General features: G+C 44.8%; 1 protein-coding gene across 1 annotated transcript in view; it reads left to right on the top strand.

Annotated features, from left to right (window-relative positions):
* SLX4IP (SLX4 interacting protein) overlaps positions 1–21,432 on the top strand; it is a 182,184-nt gene extending 160,752 nt beyond the window's left edge. The window contains 6 exon segments of the mRNA XM_082856804.1: positions 2,520–2,608; positions 12,892–13,137; positions 16,832–16,885; positions 19,080–19,180; positions 20,222–20,687; positions 20,689–21,432. Coding sequence (XP_082712930.1) covers positions 2,520–2,608; positions 12,892–13,137; positions 16,832–16,885; positions 19,080–19,180; positions 20,222–20,687; positions 20,689–20,937 — 1,205 coding nt within the window. The 3' untranslated portion in view covers positions 20,938–21,432.
* Positions 21,433–22,167: the final 735 nt, after the last annotated feature.

Here is a 22,167-nt window from a genome sequence, read left to right as displayed (position 1 = left end):
CACCAAAGAAGACATACAGATGGCCAAGAGGCACATGAAAAGATGCTCAACATCACTAATTATTAGAGAAATGCAAATCAAAACTACAATAAGGTATCACCTCACACCAGTCAGAATGGCCATTATCAAAAAATCTAGAAACAGTAAATTCTGGAAAGGGTATGGTGAAAAGGGAACCCTCCTGCACTTTCTTAACTTTAAGTGTCAGTTGACTATGTTACTCTCACAGTGGGGCCTTCCACTCTGTTCAGTTGTCTTAGTAAAATAAACCAGTTAACTTTGTATCTGTTAAAATACAGCCTAGCTACCCTTCCTGGTAGGGACTGCCATTGCTTAAATCTTTACTTTATTTAAATATTGACATAATATAAATCTCAGTTATAACCTAAGCAGAGTGAAAGGGTACATAACTGGCCTTCTATTTATATAATACCTGGCACCAAATTGTTTAAAATCTGCCATTCTAGCATTCTTCTTTTCTTTTCTTTTTTAAAATTTATTTATTTTTGGCTGCATTGGGTCTTTGTTGCTGTGCGTGGGCTTTCTCTAGTTGTGGCGAGTGGGGTCTACTCTTCGTTGTGGTGCGCCAGCTTCTCATTGCAGTGGTCTCTCTTGTTGCAGAGCACGGGCTCTAGGAGCACGGGCTTCAGTGGCTGTGGCTCGTGGGCTCTAGAGTGCAGTCTCAGTAGTTGTGGCTCACGGGCTTAGTTGCTCCTCAGCATGTGGGATCTTCCCGGGCCGGGGCTCGAACCCGTGTCCCCTGCATTGGCAGGCGGATTCTTAACCACTGCGCCACCAGGGAAGCCCTAGCGTTCTTATTTTCGAGAGGAATCATTTGATAGAACTGATCATTTTGAATTCCAGTTCAGATCCACTAATGAACTATGTTTCAAGATTGTGATATTGGGGGGCAGGGGTGCAAATAATGAATTCTGAGTCTCAGTTTCCCCTTCCATAAAGCAGGAAGTGGACTGTTCACCTTTTATCTCAATAAGATATTGGAAGAATTAGTGAATAAATACTAACTGCTATGTTAACTTTGTTTTTCTGCCTTTTCAATGTCCACCCTAGCCACCTAGCCAGATATAGCACCCATGTGGGTCAAAGTTTAAACACACTGGACCCCCTGAAATGGGGGTTTCTGCATGAGAAGGACCAGAGGGAGTCAGATCAGAATAGCAGGTTAGGCCCCAGTCGCGGAGACTGAATGTTTGCAGGTCGCATGGTGAGGAGCCAGGGTGGGGTTCTGAGCAGGGTAAGCGGAGCTCTTGTTGGAACTGCTACCCCACTTGCCCTGAGTAGAATGAATTGGAATAGAGAAGAGTGACCCCCACAAGGAGACAACAGAGGTCCCGGTGAGCAGAGAGCAGATCCCGGAACATCAGCTCGCTAGGCCTTTTGGTATCATTTAACCTCCCCGAGTGGTGTGAGGTGTTAACTGTACAGAAGTTGTGTGTCTGTGTAACTGACACCTTCACGCTTGGCTTGCGTCACTACCTCAGTGCTCTCCGTTGGCATCCGTTGTTGGAAATGTGCAATGTATGTAAAAGGCTTCACTTTCATGACTCATAATAAAAATTGGTCACATCTAAGAGGAAGGTTTTCTCTTTTAGAAAAAGATGGCTTTATTTCTGTTATAAATATGATACGTATTATAAAAAATATTCAGGCAATACAACCAAGTAAAAGAAGGGGAGAGAAGACCCTCCCACCCCCACCCCCCAGAATGTACACTGTTAACATCAGCTAAGCATCCCTCCAAAGATAGGTGGAGGCTGCATGAATGAATGGAGAGACGGATAGACAGATGGAGAAGGAGGCACACAGGTAGTAGCATTTACCACTTTATAGTCCTTTCGTTGAGTGTTGAGAAGTCTGGTTCTGTGATTCATTCAGTCTTCCCCACCCAGAAGTCACTGGTTTTGCTTTAAGAAGTTGTAATAATGGATCACTGCAACTGTGGTATTGTTGTATCAACTCTACTATTGCACATTTAACCATTTCCTTAAGTTTGATCATTAATTCCTGATCAGTGACACTGCTGTTTTCATAGCCTGGTTCAGATCAGTTGTAGGAGAACCTCTCCAAGACCAGGTGACCGAGGAGAGGATAAGTAAACTAGTAAGAACATGGTCGAGTCACGTTTTCAGATTTTCGTCATCTTCCCGTGTACGTCAGAACACTCATTAGTTAATGTTGACCCTATTTCCTAAATGTGAGTTCTGAACAGAAAACAGCAAACTGACACAGAGGGAAAGCTGTAAAGGCCCTGCCTGGGGGTTTCATGTGATATGATGGCCCAGGGGCTCAGGTGGACCAATCTGCAGCCTCCTTGGCCATCCCTAGAGCTTTGTGCTTGTCCCGCAGTATTGATGACAAACACTGAAATGAGGGGAGGGGAGAAGACACGTGTCTGATACATACACGCTTATTGCTGTAACTCAGAAGTCTGGGACCAAGCATTTCTGTGTTTAGTCTTTTGATACCTTTAGTAATGTGATTTCCTTCATTTTGTACAGAACTCCGGGTATTTCCCGACAGATTTGTGGTCTGCGTAAGTCAGCTTGCATTCAGTCACGATCTTTTGGCAAGTCAGAGTGAAGATTTGGTACGTATGAAAAAAATTCTGTAAGCAAATAAATCTGCTTAAATGATGAGTTATTATGAAAAATAGAAAAGAGATTGTCGTCTATTCTCATTCAGCTCTTGAGCCCTCAGTGCATGTTTTAAGGGACCAAAAAGTCTTACCTGTTTTGCATGATAATATTGATTAATTGATGTGCTGCTTCTTTTCTTGAAGACCCCTTGAAAATTTAGCATGATCAGTAGTATCTCTTCCACAGCAATACAAAAATGAGAAAACATATCACAAAAACTGTGAAAATGCTTATGATAGTATTTAAATGAAATATAAAGCATTCTTTAAATGAAATGAAGCAAAATCCATGTTTCCACTAGAAGCTTTCATTGGGGTCAGTGGCTTTTGAATTTTATTCCATGGTGAATCACTGACATTTTCATGAGAACCAGTACTTTTCCCCAGTGTGTTATTTCTTAGCTGATAGGGTTTGTTTTCTCTCTCTTTTCTCGTGCTAAGTTTTGAGCTCCATCAGTCCTATTTCTGTTTCGCTGGAGTTCTCTATGCAGACAAATGGATACTGAAAATTCACTCCTAATGTTATAGTTTACAGCTTTGTCTTTTAAGCTTAGCATATACATCTGAGAGTCTCCTTGGTGTGTGTGTGCGTGTGTGTGTGTGTGTGTGTATCTTGCTGCAGTCACAGCTCAATTTATCAGAACTTACCTCTGTACCAATTTTTTTTTCATATTTTTGGACTTGGACTTGTGACTTGAAACTTTAGCAAAGAGGGAAAAAAATCTAGTAGACGTTAAACGTGGGCATGAAGTATGACATGATTATTATGCTTCTAAAATAATTTATAGGGATATTAGATTATCCCTTATGTTTATTATTTTTTAATCCATTTGAAATTTGGCCCACATGGTCTAAAACCAGCTTCTTATCTTATCTTAAATAAATACATAGGAAAAGTGTTTTAGAGACTAAAAGGGTGAACAGAGACCCAGCAAAAGTAAAGAGCAGAGAATGCAGATTTAAATTTAGATACCTTCATCTGTAGCAGATGAGCCCTTCAGAAAAGCCAGTGGGACCCGTATTTCATCTATCAATTAAACGCTAAGTATACACATTAAGTGAAATAAATGGGGCAAATCTGGTGAAAAGTATTGAAAGTTTATTTGTGAAGTATTTGTAGGATGTTGAGTTATCTTAGTAAATTAATAAATACTAAAGTCGTAATGCTGTTGACAAACAGCTATAATGTAATATAGCTTAACTGATTCTCAGACCAATGAAGAAATTGATTTGTGGTTTGAGAAAACAACAATTAATTGTACCACAAAGTACTACTGTTTTCACATGGAATACAGAAGAAATTAGATCTTGTATGGTATGTTATATTAATATGTAATATTTTAAATTATTAAGGGTGAGTTAAAATATCTCCATACAAATGAAATATTATCCTCCTTAGGGGCACTGGTATTTATACAGATGTAAGTTTCCTATAGCTGCTGTCATATAAATCTTATAATCTGGAGGACATCCTAAATGTTAAGAACTGTTATTCTGAAAAGTTGACTGGTCTGAGCCTTTTGCGTGAGCCAGTTCCGTGTTCTCATATTCAAAATGTTCTGATATCCAGGGATAACAGTGTCAGACTTAACCACGTTAGCTTATGAGAAAAGTGCCATTTACATCATGAGGATCTTTCACTGTTTGGAGTGCTTCTCTTTAGATGTAGTCAGTCTCTGTCTCTTGAGCTTCCTTTTTCCCCACCTCTGACCATCCTTCACATACACGCTTTCCCAGCCACACGTATACAAGTCAGCTAACGCCTGGCACTGCCAGATGGCTCCATCCCAGGCACAGGCTCCGTGCACCCCTCTGCGTGGCCAGCCTGCCTGTACAGCGCCCCTCCTCACAGGCCTGTCCACCGCTTCCTCAAGCTCCTTCCCCCAGAACCGATAACATACCCAGGTCAAGCAGAGGGCCCTCTCTCCCACAAATGGCCCGTCCAGCCAAGGCCACAGTCCTTCCATTACAAGTGCCTTGGACTCTGTCCTCATTGATATTTGATGTCTGCAGATCCCTCCAGTCTCAGCTACTTAAGGATCAATAAACAATCCTTCCCTCCCAGAATTGCCTTCTGCCAGAGAGAAGGCAAAGTTACTCCCGTTATTCTTACTCTCTCTCAGATGCTCAAAGCCAGTGAGGTCTGGCTCTCCTCTGAGTATCCCTTGAACTTCCTTACATTTCTTAAAGCTTCGAATTCTTTTATCAGTTTACACTGATACTCACCACAGGGCCGGATCCGTCTCATTTTCTCTTGGTAGTTACTCTCCAGGAATGTCTGACTGAGCGAGGCCTGGGGAATGGGCTTCCTGAGCAGCTGTATCAGAGGTACTTCTTTGGTATAAATGTCAATTATTTTTCCTATAACTGTTTACTGAACTCCCTCTTCCCCAGCCACGGAAGTGATGGCGGTGAGTCAGTACCTGGGCAGCAGCCAGGGCGCCTTTAACTCGTGCTGTTGCCTTGAGTAGAGATGCTTTTTCTCCTGCCTTTTTCCCTTTCCTTTCCTTTCCTTTCCTCGATCCTCAGTGTCTAAATAATAGTCAGGTAGGAAATCTGCGAGTGCCTCTTCAGAGCTGCTCCTCCTGGACACAGGGAAGCCAGATGCACTCAGCTCCCAGTTTCCTAAAGGTGGCAGCACAAAAGAACCACTGTTCCTGATCAGGCGGCCCAGAGGGAGTAATCCCCCTCCTTTGGGGGCAGAACGAGTGCAGTCAGTGCTGCCCCCCAGCACCACGGAGGTCTGTCACACGCACACGCCCGTGCACGAGGGACTCCCCGCATGGAGTCCCTCGTGCACGGAGGTTTGTCACACGCACACCCCCGTGCACGAGGGACTCCATGTGGGGAGGTGCTCCGTGTTGTTGCAATAGCTCTGCCCTGAGTGCCCACGTGCCAGGGATGTGGGAATCATGATGTGTACTTTGGGAAGAAAGGGCATTATTACGAGATGAGTCATTGTATTTTTCTTACTACAGTTTCTCATAAGAAATCTTGAAGCCCTTATAGCCTAAGTTTGGGACCTATTGCTAGAAATGGAGCTGGGAAACCTTTTTGCAAGATTTTACCTTTAGTTTCATAGTTTTGTTTTTCCCTTCACCTTCTTTTCCCTAGAAATACTAAGAGCAGAACGTAAATTTGTATGGTGCTCAGTGTATCCCATTCCAGCAAATGTTTTCTTTCGTGTTTACAAACCCAGGTCCCCATGTAAAGACTGCTTTCTTCTTTAGATGTAAAGCCCAGGGGGGCTTTGGGAAATTTAAAATTGTTTATCATTTTATCATTCCTTTATTAAAGAAATAATGAACATAACCAAAGTCATAGCTTCACTTTCCAAAGTTATTGTGTAAATAATCACAGAACTCTGTATATATCTGGGACATTTCAGAGTCAGCACAAAGCTGCTGTCTCATAGAACACTGGTTACAGCGGCTCCTAGTCTCTGGAGACCTTCCCATCTGCTCTCACCATCACATTTTAACATAGTTTCCTGAGTACTGGCTGTGTGCCAGGAGCTCTGGTAGGCACTGGGGAAACAAAGAAAAAGAAAAACAGTGCTCTTGCCCTCAAGGAGCTTACAGTCTGGCAGATCAAGGGTACTGAAGGTGACCCAGGTGACCTAAAAGTTGTAATTCTAATACAGCCTCCTTTTTTCTTAAAGACGTACCCGTTCTGCACTTCAATGGTTCATTCAGCTGCTCTCTACAGTTCGGGAAGGGAAGTCCAAAATTCTAAGCTACTTTCTTTTAAACCTAAGCTGTAAAAGTCTGTGATTGTTTGGGAAATTAAAAATGGCATTTAGCACTAGAGCTGCAGAAAAGTGGATGTGTACGTTAAGATATTCAGAAGCTCTGCCTCACCTTCATTTGATTTGTGGCCAAGCTGTGAAAACAGCTGTTAAGATTCTTCAGAAAGCGCCAGGCCCTCGCCTAGAGTGGAAGGATTGCTGGCACGCCCTGACAAGAGACAATATTTCAGCACTAAACTGAACACTTCTCTTAAGTCAAGCTACTGTTTAATGTTAGAGAATCCTCCTTCTAGTTTATGAGTATAAAACTGAAATGCAAATGAGTCTAAAGAAGCAATAAACTGCCCTAGCCTCGGTTATTTTTAGCTCGGCTGTCATATTTCTCAGCTGTGCGTAACTGAACCTCTGTGGGCCTTATTAGCCCTCCTCTCAGTCAAGGGGGAGGGTATCAGATTATCTCAAAAATACTTTCTCACACTGAATTTCTATCAGAGAAAGCAGATGAAAATGTAGCTAAATAAAAACCACAAAATGATTTCGCACAAAAGAGCATTTTACTCACAGCTTTAAAAATTGTGATTGAAAAAAAAAATTTCAGGGGAGAGTTATAGTTTAATCTTAGGAAAGATAAATAGAAATTATAAGGAAACATTTCAGTCCTTAAGTTTTTAGACTAGAAGAAATAAACAACAATTTGTGCACTAACTTCTGTACCCTGATGACAGAATTATTTAGCTTCCTTGAGGAAACTTCTGTGTAAGTTTAAAACAGATCATTCAAGAGAGGAACTCTTTTTTTTGTACCAAAAAAATTAAATAAGTAGTGGATGATTTTTCTAGGTTTTTCTTACTGTATCGTAGACTTTAAGAATCCATTCTTCTTATCTTATTGTATTTCCTAAACAATGCTAGTGATAAATTACATGGAAGCCATTAACAAGAGATTCCTGTAGCACTAGGCAAATTTCCTTGAGTGGGAAGAGGTCATTTCCATATTTTGCATTTCCCAAGTGTTCTGAACTTAGTTTTTTACTTAATAACTGCTTACCAAAATTGTACATGTTCATTGTAGAAAAGATTTTAGAAACTAAAAATTACCCACAACTCCCAACCCAAAGATAACCTCTGTTAATGATCTAGTCTGTACCCCTGTGTAGTTCATACTTGATAACTAAGTTTGGTCTGTATTTATTTTAGCTAGGACCCACTCATTTGTGAATTGTCTGTTTATGTCAGTTTTTTTATTGGTATTTTTGTATTTCACAAACTCCTTACTATATAAAAACTTCTTACGTAGTAAGGAAAATAACTTTCAGTGAGTTTATCATTTACTTTTCAATTATGTGACGTTTTTGCTGTGTGGTAGGTGTCTGTGTCCTCAGCCAGGCCTGTAGTTGGGCTGGATAAGGATGGGAACTATAGCGGCATCCATCACCTGCCTGCCCTTCCCTTGTGTGGACTGGCAGGTGGATGATGCTAACGAAAATGCTTCAGGGCAGGAGCCTCGGGCGATGAAGATGCTCTTGGTTGGTCTGGCCTGTCTAGAATAGTTTTTCTAGACAATGACAGAGATCATAAGAAAATTTTTTCTCAGGGGCAATCATTTTCTTTTAAGATCAGCTATCCTTTGCTTGTATGTTACAGTAAACTGAGGTTTTGTTCTCCCTTCCTAATAATAAAATTCTCCCAAACGATTAGCCAGCAGTACTTGTGAACAAGATGTCTCCTGGCCCCCATCTCCAGCCCTCCAAAGGAACCTGCCCTTTGCTGAGTTAGAACAGGTAGAATAGATAAGTTAGGGTAGGGCGTATCTCGGTTAGAATAGTTAGATAGGGTAAGTTAGAATAGGATGTATCTGGGGCCTCTAATCCTTTGTGCCTTTTCCCCATAATGTACCTTTCCTGTGAGAGGCCTATAATCTCCCTTTGATGACTACTTAGATAATCGATTGAATTAAGCAAAACATGGCAGGGAATAGAACAAGTGAAAAAGGAATCAAGTGAAATTATAAGACTTGACTTTGACCACTTTCTCTCCCCTCACTCACTTGATGACCTTGGACAAGTCATTTGGCTTCTTGGAGCATCCATCCCCAGACTTATTAAGCAGAAGTAAAAGTGATGCCTGCCATGCAAGCCTTCCCAAGGATCAAGTGAGATGATCAATACAAAAATGTACACTCTAAAGGGCCAATGCAATATTAATTGTTATTATCACCATCATTCCCATTCTTCCCCAAAGAGGAGTTAATTTAAATGCCATTAACACCAGAGTAGCAGATAGCTAAACACCTTACCCCCTGTGCCAGAAATGAGAAAAATACTTGCACATGTGATTTTCTCAAGAAGCTCAGCACTCTCATTTTTCATCTCCATTTGCCAACCCAGCTTCATTTTGCAACTATGAAAACTGAAGTACCAAAGAGTTAAGTGACAAAGCCCTATTTTGGCAGCAAGTCAGTGACGGACAAAGGGGTACAACAAGAGCGTAAACTCAAGACCTCCTGCGGGAGCTCTGTTAACCACCATCCAGGGGAGGAGGAGGTAGAGTAGAGACCACCGGTTAAAACGCCTTTCATTTCCAGTAGCTGCCGGTATACTCCCAGTGAGACATTGCTTTGGAAGAAGGACCCAGTCACTGCTCTGAGGTACAGAGGAGCTGGGAACCAGCAGATCTCTCAGGCCAACTTCTTAAAAGCCACACGGCCATGAGAACACCCACGGCGATAGCACAGACGGAGTCGACGTGCAAGGGGATTATGTTGGGAAAGTTCACTAGTACACAGATGATTTAGAATTCGGTGCTCATTTTCCCAAGGAAGCAATGCCATAAATGGGGCGAGGTTCCCAGACGAGTCCACAGAAGTCTGTCACTATCATGAGATTGGAGACTTGGAAAGGGGGTCTCCCTGTCTGTGTCTGAGGGAGATGGGAAGAGCTGTTCCTTCTGCATCCCTGGGCAGAGGGCCAGTTCTGAGCAGAATTGTGAAATCAGACAGTCATCTGTGGTGTCTTTGCTCTGACTCTCACGCCTCTTCCCACCGGCAACCAGGGCCACAGTGGGCCCCCCCTGGCCAGTCCTGCCACCTGCCTGGCTGCCCTGCACATTTACCCACCTCTCTCCTCTCCCATCCTGTCCAGACCCACAAGCTCGGCCATGGGAGATGTCAGGGAAAAGATCACCACCACGAACGATGGGCTGGCAACCTTCCTGTGGGTGTTGGCGTTTTTCAACCACAGGCCTCTGAGGGAAGGTATTTTTGAATAAGGAGACCTCCAAGGGTTGGTGGTAGTTCTGCCTGGGGTAATTGCCATTAAGTTTCTCTCTATTTTTCACAGCTATTTCCCTTCAACTTTTAAACTGGGCATTATTAACCTATGATTCATGAATTATCTGAAATTTTTTTAAAGAGTGGTATGTATTTTTATGTTTTTCTGGCCAGAGTGAAATAGCTCTCTTCAATTCTCAGAGTGGTCAGTGAGTGCTCTCCCTTCTTAAGAAGCACTGGTCCCAAACCTACAAATTCTTTCAAGCACCCAAGTTTTCTCACAGTTGTGTGGCACCAGAGACTCAACTGTGGGGCCCAAGGCTGTTTAGGATTTATTTTTAGGTTCTCGAGGGTTAGGTAAGTGTACACTGGAAAATCCCTATGAAATGTGTACTTCCTGCAAGATCACTTCCTTGATTTTTTTTTTTCACTGATTTCATTTTCAGGTTAACATTCTTTTCAACTATTTTATTGGTACTTCCCTAGATCTGCACAAGATAGTTTCACAGTCATCAATTCAGAAGGGATGAAAACTTAAAAAAAATTATTTTTAAAAAACACACTAGGGGGGCTTCCCTGGTGGCGCAGTGGTTGAGAGTCCGCCTGCCGATGCAGGGGACACGGGTTAGTGTCCCGGTCCGGGAAGATCCCACATGCCGTGGGCCATGGCCGCTGAGCTTGCACGTCCGGAGCCTGTGCTCCGCAACGGGAGAGGCCACAACAGTGAGAGGCCCGCATACCGCAAAAAAAAACAACAAAACACTAGGGTATCTTAGGGTATCTGCTGCTAACCCAAGTGGCAGCATCATCAGCAAGGCTGTGCTCCTCTTCCCCTTAGAGACTTGTCCTTTCGTGGGAGGGCAGAGAGATGGAGGGCCTGTGGGCCAGAAGACCCTAGTGAAGCGCAAAGCTTGTCCCTTGGGAATTGGGCAGATGGCATGGCCTCTTGGGTGTCACTTTCCTCATCTCTGTGATAGGGGACGTCATGTCTGCCTGGTGGGTGTCTCATGAGGACTGGTCCCTATACCGAGTGCTTTGTCTGCGGCATGTCAGTACAGACGTCCTCCATCGTTATCACCTGCAGAGAAAACGCCTTCAGGCCACGGTGGGATTCTTGAGATACCACTTTCCTTTTCATGTACCTCTTTTTGCTTTGGTTCCTTTGAGCCAATGCACACATGTATGTTTCTATACTTTCTTTTAATTGTTCGTGACTACTCTGTCCCATCTGTTTTGTCCTTTTCACTTCCTTCACTTATTAAATATCAAATAATTTAAGAAAATCTTAGAAGTCAAATTTGGGAAAGAGAGACCTCTTCATTTTAAGACGTGTGGTTTCTGCATGACCAGGTTGCGTCACCGTCTAAGACTGTGGTCACTGTCGTATTTCAGGCTCTACTTGGGCTGCTTTTCTGTGAGCAGCTCCTTTTGTGTCAGGTCACATTTCACCATGCTGACACTCCTGGAAGTCATCAGGCATCACACTGAACTAGGAGGAAAACTTTTCTTTCTGCCTTATTATTACAAGGTCATGAAGAACTGAAAGTAGTTCCAGTTTTTTACTTTAATATTAGTATTTGCCCCTCCCCCAAATAAGCTGATAATATATTACCTTTGTGCTGCTTTTATTGTTTGCAAAAGGCTTTTAGTTTTGCCGAGTGTTGTCACATACAATAACTTGTTAAGTGCAACAAACCTGAGAAGAGATGGTGTCAGTCTTGAACCTTTTAGTTTTCAAGGGACAGGAAGGCCAGCTCTAAATGGCTTAGGAAGAAAAGGGAGGTTTTTGGCTCATGTGCCTCAAAAGCCCAGAGATCAGAGGACAGAGACTTCCATCAGGACTGTTTCTCACCATCTGTTGGCATTGCCTTCCACTGTTTGGCTTCATGGTCAGCCTCCATGTGGTGGTTGGTCCTGGTGGATGCAGGTTCATGGGAAAAGAGAGCAGGCCCCTTCCTGGGCCACTGTAGCCCATGCATCTCTATGAGGCTCATGAATTCTGAACTCCGATTCGCCTGGCCTGGGTCACAGGCCCACTTCTGGAGTCAGGCTTGGAGATGAGTCCTCCTGAAAGGCATGGACTTTGGATGGACAGTGGGGACATGACTCCCTAAAAGAAAATCTGTGTATTGTTTCCAGGAGATGGGTGAGGGCCCACTATATAGCTATTATCACCTCCCCCCCGTTTTTAAAAATAGATGAGGAAACTGATGTTCAGAGAAGATAAGGGGCTTGTCTAGATGCCACAGTGAGATAATGACCTAGGGAAGCTGGACCCACGGACTTTGGGCTCAGTGTTCTGTACTCTTCCTCCATCTCCATCTCTAACCAAGATGGCAAATTGACCCCCTGGGCACAGTGGGGAGAGTGCTGCACCAGGGCCAGGCCTTCTCGACTCAATCCTGCCCCCAGCTAAATGTGTGGCCTTAGACACTTAATCTCCTGGGTCTCGTTCTGTCAAATAGGGACACTACCTGTCTGCCAAATACTCAGTGAGGCCCCAGTGAGATGTGGGGAAAGAATTTAATCATGTAAGTTTCCTACAGATGCAAAGCATCCTTCGCCTTCTTATAAACCCATGTGGTCTGCTCAGGTGTCAGATTTTCTTTCACAACAATGTCAAGAAAACGTGCTCAATGCTTTCCAGTTTCCAAAGTGTGTTTCATACCTCTTGCTGCATTTAACTTCCCCAAACAATCATGAAGCAACTATGAGGGGCTTAAGGAACTGGCTCTGGGACAAGCCACCAAGTGGTGCTATTCCTTGGCCTCTGTCCCCTCACCTCTGTGCTCCACCTTGCATCCCAGGAGCGCTAACCTGATGTGATCAGTTCTGGGTGTGTTGTTCTGAGCAGATGTGATCACAAGGAATTCAGATACAGTCACATTATGAATGTGATTTAACAGCTATGTATTCTAATATTCTATGGATTACTTTTAAAATATCCTGGTTGGGTTATTAGCTGTTTTCATTTGGAATAAACAAAACAGAATCAGAAGAAACTCATGTGTATAACCATGAGAAAATAGATCCAACTCTCAAAAGATAAAGACTGAATACCATGTTACTGCATTAAGTGCTTCTGTGAGAAAAATCTTAACAGCACTGAGGATCTTTTTTTTTCCCCTTCTCCCGTTACTGCCTTCATATCTGGCAGAATGTTCTACAATCCTGGAAACAAGAGTTTGGCGGGATAACTTCTGCCATACCTTCCACCCAGGGCTGTAATGGGGGCCAGTGCACCAGGCTGCGGCAGGCAATAGCTAGCCTGAGCTGTGACACTGGTGCCCACACAGGGTCAGCTGACATCATGGCCCCCAGGATCTATCCACCCTGGACTGATACTGATATCCTGGGGGCCTGCAGCCAGGTGCCAGGGGACTGGCAGCAACATGTTCCCAAGAAGCCATGCTGTCCGGTGAGCAGTGGGATTGCATTCGTGCTGCTTGTCCACGAATGCGGCGCGGTAATAAGAAAACTCCCTGCCTCCCCAAGTTGTTTTGAGGGTGTCATTGGTGAATACATGCAAAGCTTCTGAAACAGTGCCTGGAACTCAGTTGCAGGTTGACACATGGTGGCTGATCACATCCCACCAAATATGCCTGTTGCAGAGTCATCCCAGACTCACCCTCCATTACCCACCGTGCCCAGTCCAGCTACCACCCAGTTTCTCTGCTCCCCCTTTACTGCAGAACTCTCCAAAAGCATTGTCCGCACCCATGCTGGCCAGTACTGTGGCCACTGGCCACATCTGGCTATTAAGCATTTGAAGTGTGGCCGGTCAGAAATGATATACTAGAAGTGTAGAATCCACCCCAGACTTCAAAGGCAGTACAAAAATATAAACTCTCTCAATAATTGTATATGGATCACGCGTTGTAAAGGTAACATTTGGAGTTGAATAATGCATTATTGAAGTCTAATGTCACCAGTTCCCTATTACTTTTTCATGCATCCCTGGAAGATTTAAAGTCACCTGTACAGCACAGGTCATATCTCCACTGGAGAGTGCTGGTCTCCACTCTGCCTCCACTTCACTCTTGGACACATTCCAGGTATGCTTGGGTCCCAGCGCTTCACCAAAAATAGCATTCGTCAAGTCACCTTCCACTGGTCAGTTTTCACTCCTGAAGGCTCAGCAGCTTTTGACACGGTTGTCACTTTTAACGAAGCCATTTCTCCTCTTGCCTCTAGGGACACCATGTTATGTTGACTCTTCTCTTTCCTCACTAATGATTCCCTTTTAGTCTTCCTTCCTGAATCCTCGTCTTCTCAACTTCTTTTTTCTCATCCAAACGCACTCCCACTGGATCTCGTCCAGACAGATGCCTTTAAATACCGTCTCTGTGGACTTCCCCGCTTTGTGTCTGCAGACAGAGCTCTCTTCCTAGAAGCTGTAGCTTAGCCACCTGCTCAGCATCTCCATTCTTCATCCAGGACAGCTCTTAAAGCTTACATACCTAAAATGCATTTCTCGGTTTAACTTCCCCAAGGCCGCCCCCCCCACCCAGTACTTCCTATATTGGTAAAGGGTGACTTCCTTCGTCCAGTTGTTTAAAGCACGGATCATGGAGTTATCCTCGACTTTTTTCTTCCGCTCACTCTCTATATCCAAGCCATCAGCTTATTCTGTTGGGTCTCCCTTCAAATTGTATTTCCAGTCAAACTACTTCTCACCACCACCTGCCTCCTCCAAGACCCACCATCCTTGAATGGACCATTGCAGTATCCTCATCACTGGTCTCCCTGCTTCCACCCTTGTCCCTCTGTTATACCCAAGGTGATCCATTTAAAATACCAAGTCACTTTTCTTCTTGGAACCTTCCAATGGCCTTACCATCATCAACACACACACACACACACACACACACACACACACACAAGCACCTCTTACCTGCTCCCTGTCCCCTCCCCAGGTTTGAAATGCTCTTCTCAGATGCTTGTGCGGCCCATCCTCCACTCAGGTCTGTGGGTAGAGCTTACCTTGTTACCTCCCATAGCCTTCCCTGACCACTGTATGTAAAACTGCACCCCAGCAACCCTTTAGAGGTTCATTTCTCCTCATAACATCATCACCACCTGACATTGTATGGTTTTTTGTTTGTTGTCTTCCCCACTGGGATGGAGACTCCATGAGAGGAAGAACATTTTCTGAGGGTCCATGTCCGTCTCTGCAAGGACCTCAGACAATGCTTGGTGCAGAGTTCATTGGTGCCTGATTGGATGACTCTGCTTGGTTTTCAATTCCGTGCCCCTAAGAACAGAAGTTTATTAACTCTGCCGGGTATCAGAATCACTGGGCAACTTGCTAAAATGTGCGTGCCCTGATCCCGCCACCCTCTCAGCCCCGAAACCCAAATGCAGTAGATTCTGGAGTAGAATCCTGGACATTTTTGAACAAGCTCCCCAGGTGATTTTTTTTTTCTTTTTTTTTTTTTTGCGGTACGCGGGCCTCTCACTGACGTGGCCTCTCCCATTGCGGAGCACAGCCTCCGGACGCGCAGGCTCAGCGGCCATGGCTCACGGGTGCAGCCGCTCCGCGGCATGTGGGATCTTCCCGGACCGGGGCACGAACCCGTGTCCCCTGCATCGGCAGGTGGACTCTCAACCACTGCGCCACCAGGGAAGCCCTCCCCAGGTGATTTTGATGCTGCATACCTGGGCCGCTCTCTGCCCGATGCTGCCTTGGCGTGCCAGTTTACATCTGTGTACCTGCTGCTCTGCTCTCTTGAGCTTTGTTTCATGCTCATCAGTAGTCCTTGAATCACCTGGGAGCCTAAATATAGATCTCCTAGCCCCACCCCAGATCTTGTGACTCAGAACTTCCAGGGATGGGTCCCAAGAATCAATATTTTTGAAAAGCTCCCTCTGTGCCTCTGATAACAGCTAATCTTCCCACTAGCCTTTGGGAGGCCTGGGTATGTTTTATGGACTCCTTGAGGAGGATAGAAACTTAAGAGCGGGTATTTTTAATGTCTTTTTTAGGCCACCTTCACTCCCCATCCCTCATTAATCCAACAGTGTTCTGTTCAGAAGTAGTACTCAGTAAGTCACTGTGGAGTGAATAAATCCTTGATTTATCCACAATTGCAACTTGCTTTGTAACTTGAACATCCACTAGTATTTCTAACTACATTTCAACCCAGCTCATTCTGGTGGGTATTCTCTTTGTAGTCCTTTCTGTCCAGGAATTTAAAATATGTTTCCCAGGTCAGACCAGACAGCATTGGGGGTAATACCCACCCCCATCACACTTAGACACTCACCTGCTCTGCCTCCCCATTGGACCTGTGCTGGGGCGCATGGGCTTTGGCTGTCCTTGACGTACGGTGCATCCACTGGTTTCCAGAGCATCCCCAGGAATGGAGGCGGGCCTGACCCCTTGCTCTGGGTGCCTGCCTGGGCTGCTCAAGCTGCTGAGGAGGGTATCTCCCTAATTAGACTTCTGGGGCCGGTGGCCTTGCTCCACTTCGGTTTGGTTGCTCCCTGGAACTGTATATAGACACACCTTTACAGGTGGACGTTTTTATTTTATTTTATTTTTAATTTATTTATTTCATTTATTTATTTTTTGCTGTGTTGGGTCTTCGTTGCTGCATGCGGGCTTTCTCTAGTTGCGGCGAGCGGAGGCTACGCTTCATTGTGGTGCGCGGACTTCTCATTGCAGTGGCTTCTCTTGTGGAGCACGGGCTCTAGGCCTGCGGGCTTCAGTATTTGTGGCTCACGGGCTCTAGAGCTCAGGCTCAGTAGTTGTGGTGCCCGGGCTTAGTTGCTTCACGGCATGTGGGATCTTCCCGGGTCAGGGATCAAACCCGTGTCCCCTACATTGGCAGGTGGATTCTTAACCACTGTGCCACCAGGGAAGTCCCTAAAGGTGGCCATTTTTAAAACCAAAATCCTCAAAGTATTACCAAAGGTAAATAAATAAATGGGGGGAGAGGTGACCAGGGAAAGATAGTTGCAGCATTTTCTTCCTTAGCTAGACTCAGGGCTAGCGTCCAGGTTGTGAAGAATCATTGATGATTGATGCTGACCCATAGCAATCCTCTTGGTTAACCTGTTTCTTAAATCCTGAGTCCCCGTGCAGTGCTCACTCTGGACTTTGGATGGCCTGCCCGTAGCCTTCTTGAATATGTTGGGTTTGTCTGTACTCTTTGCAGAAGATGTCAGGGTCGTTAGTCACACAGAATCTGAAAAGCAGCAGTGTCATCCGGGTAAGCCCTGGAGGCACTTGCCACCTCAGCCTTAAGACTTTTGCTTCTGTATAAGCCACGGTTGCATTTTGATGCCAGATGTGAGAAGCCATTAGTAATCAGGACAAGTCCCTTGGGAAGTCCTGCTCCGAGGTGGTAGCTGCTTCCTCTGGAATACTTGTTTGGGGGGCACCGGAGGCTGCGATTTAGTGACAAAGGGGAGTGAATTAACCCTAAAATGTAAGAGTGAGAGATCTCTAATGAGATCTGACAGTTCAAGGGCTGAAGGAGTCTAATCTCTTTTCTCCCCTGCCCACCCAGTCTTCATACAAATGTAAATATGCCTCCTTCAACAAATTGCCAAATGTGGTTTTAATTTGGAAGCGGGAGACCCTGCCTCACCTTTTTCTTTGTTCTTTTTCTTTTCTTTCCTTCTTTCTTTTTTTTTTTTTAACACGAAGTCACAGGTTTTGTACGTTTTGAGCTGGACATTACCTTCTGTCACACTGTCACTCTTTCTGTTGTTGTTTTCTTCCAAGGACATTTCCCCCATTGTTTGTTGTCAGAGGACTTCGGGAGGAGAGTCGATTGTCCTGTGTTTTTTAGAGATGTTTTTGAAGTTCCCATAGGAAATGCAGAGTGCTCTCTAAGCTTAAAAAATATATAAATAAATAAATAAAGGCAGCGGTTGAATCGAATATGAGATGCAAAGAGTGTCACTATCACAGCATCATATGTTATGTGGTCTGTGCAGTATCCATTGTTGTTATTTATGACCCTGTCTGCCTCCATTGTGGACTTCTTCCAGCCTTGGGGAATTTGCATCATTCCTAATAGCAAAAGGCTTTCTGGTTCCCACAGAGTTGTTCAAAGCCTGACTCATGCTCCTTATGTTAATTGTTCAGCTCTGAAAATACAGCACTTACAGGGTGTGGTTGTAAGGGGGAGATCTACTGTACTTATAGGGCATGTTTAGAAGTGTTTCACACATAAATCTCAATCTCTCTCTCTGTCATTTAACTTTTAAACTAGTCCTTTTTAGTCATCTAGTAAGTCTTAGGGAAAAGAAAAGGGACAAGCATCAAAATGCAGTATAATCCAATAAAACCTATTGTATTCTATTCACTGACTCTTCAAACTGACTTGGGTCATAACTGGACATGACTCTGAGTGACATTGGTCCAGGTCTGAACCATAGGCAGCGTTAGTGAGAGCTAAAGGCTGGTACTTAGTGGCGCAGGGCAGTGATTGTACGAAGCTCATAGCATCGCTCTGTGGGACACCCGGGCATCACACTGCTGGCTGCCGCCTACCAGGCTTTCTGGGGCTGTCATTCTTAATTCCAGTGTAGGTCTAAAGCTAGGACCTACTGGTACCTTACCAACACCATTCCTTGTAGCAGCAACATTTTACTGTGGAATTGGCTGGAGAAGGGTACTTAGAAATGTACCAGAAAATAAAAGAAGTTAACACCTTTTCTGAATGATCTACATGCTAACAAAAAGGAAACAGCTTTCCAAAAGTAAGAAATGGGTCAATGTTGGTGATGGTTGGGAGGTTTTTACGTTTTATAATTGCTTCCTTATGAAGCTTCCATGGGAATATATAAGGATAGATAGATAGATTACCTAAGAATTATCTAAAACCATGTTAGTGCTGTCAGTTTAAGGAAAAAAAAAAAACCTCCCAGTTTTTTAGTAACCAAGATTACAAACTCCAGTTTTCAAAGTACCCGTATTGAAAGGCTTAACTCTTGACACTGTCTTGAGTATTGCAAAAGCCATATTTTGCATTTTTGTCAATAGAGAAAATGTAAGAATTCTGAGGCTAATCAGGGTACAGACCACTGTGCCACGAGGTCCCTCCGGAAGGTCAGGCCCACAGTCACACGGCTGCCTGGCTACTGACCCTGGGGCGTCGTCACAGGGCCACAGAGATATCAGATAGTGGCCGAGAGTTCCCAGATGTCTTGGAATCACCATCTTGCACGTTTGTGGTGCACGTTCATATATGAAACATGTGCTGGGAAGCCAAGGGAAGTGACAATTTACCCAAAATTTCTAAACTAAAAAACATTAGAAAAGCTTAACATGACATAGTTACATCCAGTCCTCACCAAATGAAATCTGCTCACCGGGGCATTTGGAGTGGAACTGTTTTCCTTCCTGTTCAGCTAATAGATTTCTGGTTGCACTTTTGTTATCTTTTGGAATAGCCAGGAAGAGCTCTCCAAGGAGCGTCGGAGGATCGTGCTGCATGCATGGAGAGGCCACTTCTTCCTGGCACAGAGCTCAGGAGAAACGCTCTGCAAGACCTGTAGGTCCCATGAGTTTCCTTTTCCTCCCTCTGGACTGTCTGTATGGGTTGGCACATAACACGAGGTCTAGAATTCAGCAGGAGTGCTCGGACCCTAATCGCAGAAGCCCCTCTGGCGCTGACCCTACTCTAAGTCACAGACTGGCTTTACCTCCTTCCAAACTCTTTTTCTCTCACTTTCTGGACAGTGGGGAGCAAGGCCTTGCTTCACAGGTGTGTTGCAGAGAGTAATTAATGACAAGCGCCTTGAAGATGAAAAGCACCTGTTGAGGGTATTTCGTACAACTTTCCGAGCAACCCCAGACAGATCTAAAAAAATACACTCCTTTCCTAAGGTGCCTGTTCTGACCCTCGTGTCACTGTGATAATCCTCGGGCCCCTCAAAGCAACAGTAAGAACACAGACATACGTATTGGTTCCCAGACTAAAGCTTAGGCTAAAGAAATATTTTAGTCTCAATATTTCGGGTTTGGTGGTTTAAGAAACTCCTTGCCATTCACAAGGCTCCAGTCTCTGAATTCTCCCTGGGCAGCTTCTATCCTGCTCCTCCAAGTGAATTTCACACTTACTTAGAGTGCAGTTTACATTATCAGTTGTATGTGTGTTGTAGAAAGGGAGTTTGTGTATGTACAAGCATGTTCTTATTCACACACACACACAGAGCCTGTGCTTTGGATGTATTTGAGCATTTTCTTCTGGGAAAAAATCAATGTATTAAATGTAGGCAATATTGATCTTTAACATCTGAAATGAATGCCTCTCAGCCTTAGTTAAAATATGAACTCCATCATAACTCCATTGATAACCCAGTGATCGATAAATAAAGTGTGTCCTCGTGTACTGGAAAATGTGATGGCTCTTCCTTGATCTGGTCTGCATGTAAATATACACTTGGGGATTTTCCTAGATTGGCCGAGGGGTGAGGAGAAGGGAGAGTAGCACATGCGTCCTGCTTCAAGTGTAAGAAGTGTGACAAGGGGGACCTGGAGGAAACCTGGCCATTACAGCTTTACAAAACAAAAAAATCTTTCTTTGTTTTAGTGTGAACAGAACTGAAACAAAAAGGAGCATCGTGAGCAAATCACGGAGCAGCAGGAACAGTGTGGGAACATCCAGTGACTCAGTGATTGCGGAGGTAGCACGGAAGAGGGGGGACAGCCAGGCCCCATCCGGTCCCCCGTCCAAGGGACAGGCGAAGGCTTACATAAAGGCAGCTGAGAGCCACCGGGGGCTTCCTGTTCCAAAGCTGGAGAAAGTTCATCAGCCCCCACCAGAAGGCACCAGCAGCCAGCAGAAACCTCATCCTGGGACGTGGTTAGAGACGGGGCTTCTTCGCGGGAGCCCTGTCTGTAGCTGTGAGTCAGCATTCCCGGGTCCAAAACAAAGTCCACGAGGGGCCAGAGCACAACAGAAACGCAGGAACCGCGGCTCTGTAGAAGACGCCGACCACCGCAAGAGAGCTTCTCTTGGAAGTGATCGATTAGTCCCGAGGGAAATAATAGTGGAAAAAAAGCAAAGCTGTCAAGGTTTTGCCAACTTCAGAGCTGTCAGATCCGGGGTTACTTTTGAAACGAGATTTGGCAGAAACCGTGTCTAATGAAGAGTTGCATGCTTTGGAAAATCTCTCCTCCAGACATCTTATGAAAAATAAGCCAGGGCAGGCACGGCAAACTGGCTCAGCCACAAACACTGAAAGATTAGCTACGACTCAGGGCAGCCCAAGCAAGAAAAGAAAGAAGTACGAAAGAGGCCACTAACTTACGGAAGAAGATTGCAAACTCGTAGTTGAGGATGTAGTGGCCAAGCCTGTGACAAACGAGCAGTGTGTCTCGATGCCGTGATTTTAAAGGAATTCGAATGATTGTTTCAAATACAAAATATATACCTGCGTTGGGGTCAGCTTTCAAAGCAGCGGCCTGCAGGAGCCTACGTGCTTGTTCTGACAGCATTGCTACTTTCTCATTCACACTTTATAACTGTCTTCAGAAATTTACTTTAACGATAAATAGCCACTCGCTTTGTTGGCAGTGACAGTGTCCATGAAGGAACCGCATGAAGAAACCAATCTTGTGCTTCCTTGTCACATCCATGTACGGACCACACGACGGGCCACGATGCTGCTGGTCAGTTCTCCTGCCCTTCAGCCTGAGGAGGGCAGCCAGCACTGGAGGAACAGGCTAGCGGTTCACACTGTCTGCCTGTGGCACCAGCATCATGATCTGAAGCTGTGGAAGAAATGCAGAGCCTGGGTCCCACCCAGACCTACAGAATGAGAAACTGGGGGATTCTGAAACCTGCCCAGGTTCGAGAACCACCGGGCTAATTGGAGACTCCCTAGTGTTGATTCCCTCCAGCCTGGCAATTGTGGCCTCCAGCGCATCGGCAGGGGCCCACGTGTGGACAGGCACCCGTCATGCCCCCTCCAACCTGTAAAGCACCTGGGTTCAGTGTATGAGTCACTTTGTTCCCAGGTTCTTAAGCAGGGCGGCCACAGAGCCCAGGGAGCTGTGACTTTATCCTAAGAGTTGCAGGACATTTACATATAATTCAGCCCAACATTAGGGGAAGATGTGGGAGAAGCTTGTTCTTGCTTGTAGCTCAGGCATGTCCCTGCCCTTGCCGCCACCTCTAAGATTCTGGTTTAAGTTCAGGACGGACAAGAACCCAAGTGGAACTCAGTGGCCAGAGTTTGCGGTTTTCCACTTGGAAGGCTTCACAGGCAGTTTAAATTTCAAACCAGGAGCCTTCCATCTGCAGTATCACCCACTGTTGTCTCCAGTGGGCTTGCTGAAATGTCACATAGTGAATCATAGCAATGACTTATTTTGGATGGACACCTACAGTAGATTTTCTTAACCCAGTTTCATTCTAAAATAAGGAAGAAACCATATGCAGAGGCCACCCATCAAATGTATCTTTTTTCCTGCTCAACATTGGGTGGTCCTTTGAAGTAGTACCTCCCTAGTAACAAGGAAAATCAAGTATAT

The sequence above is a fragment of the Leucopleurus acutus genome (assembly GCF_964270905.1).
Source record: "Leucopleurus acutus genome assembly, chromosome: 16".
Taxonomy (NCBI): Eukaryota; Metazoa; Chordata; class Mammalia; order Artiodactyla; family Delphinidae; genus Leucopleurus; species Leucopleurus acutus.
This window is presented reverse-complemented; position numbering and strand designations above follow the sequence as displayed.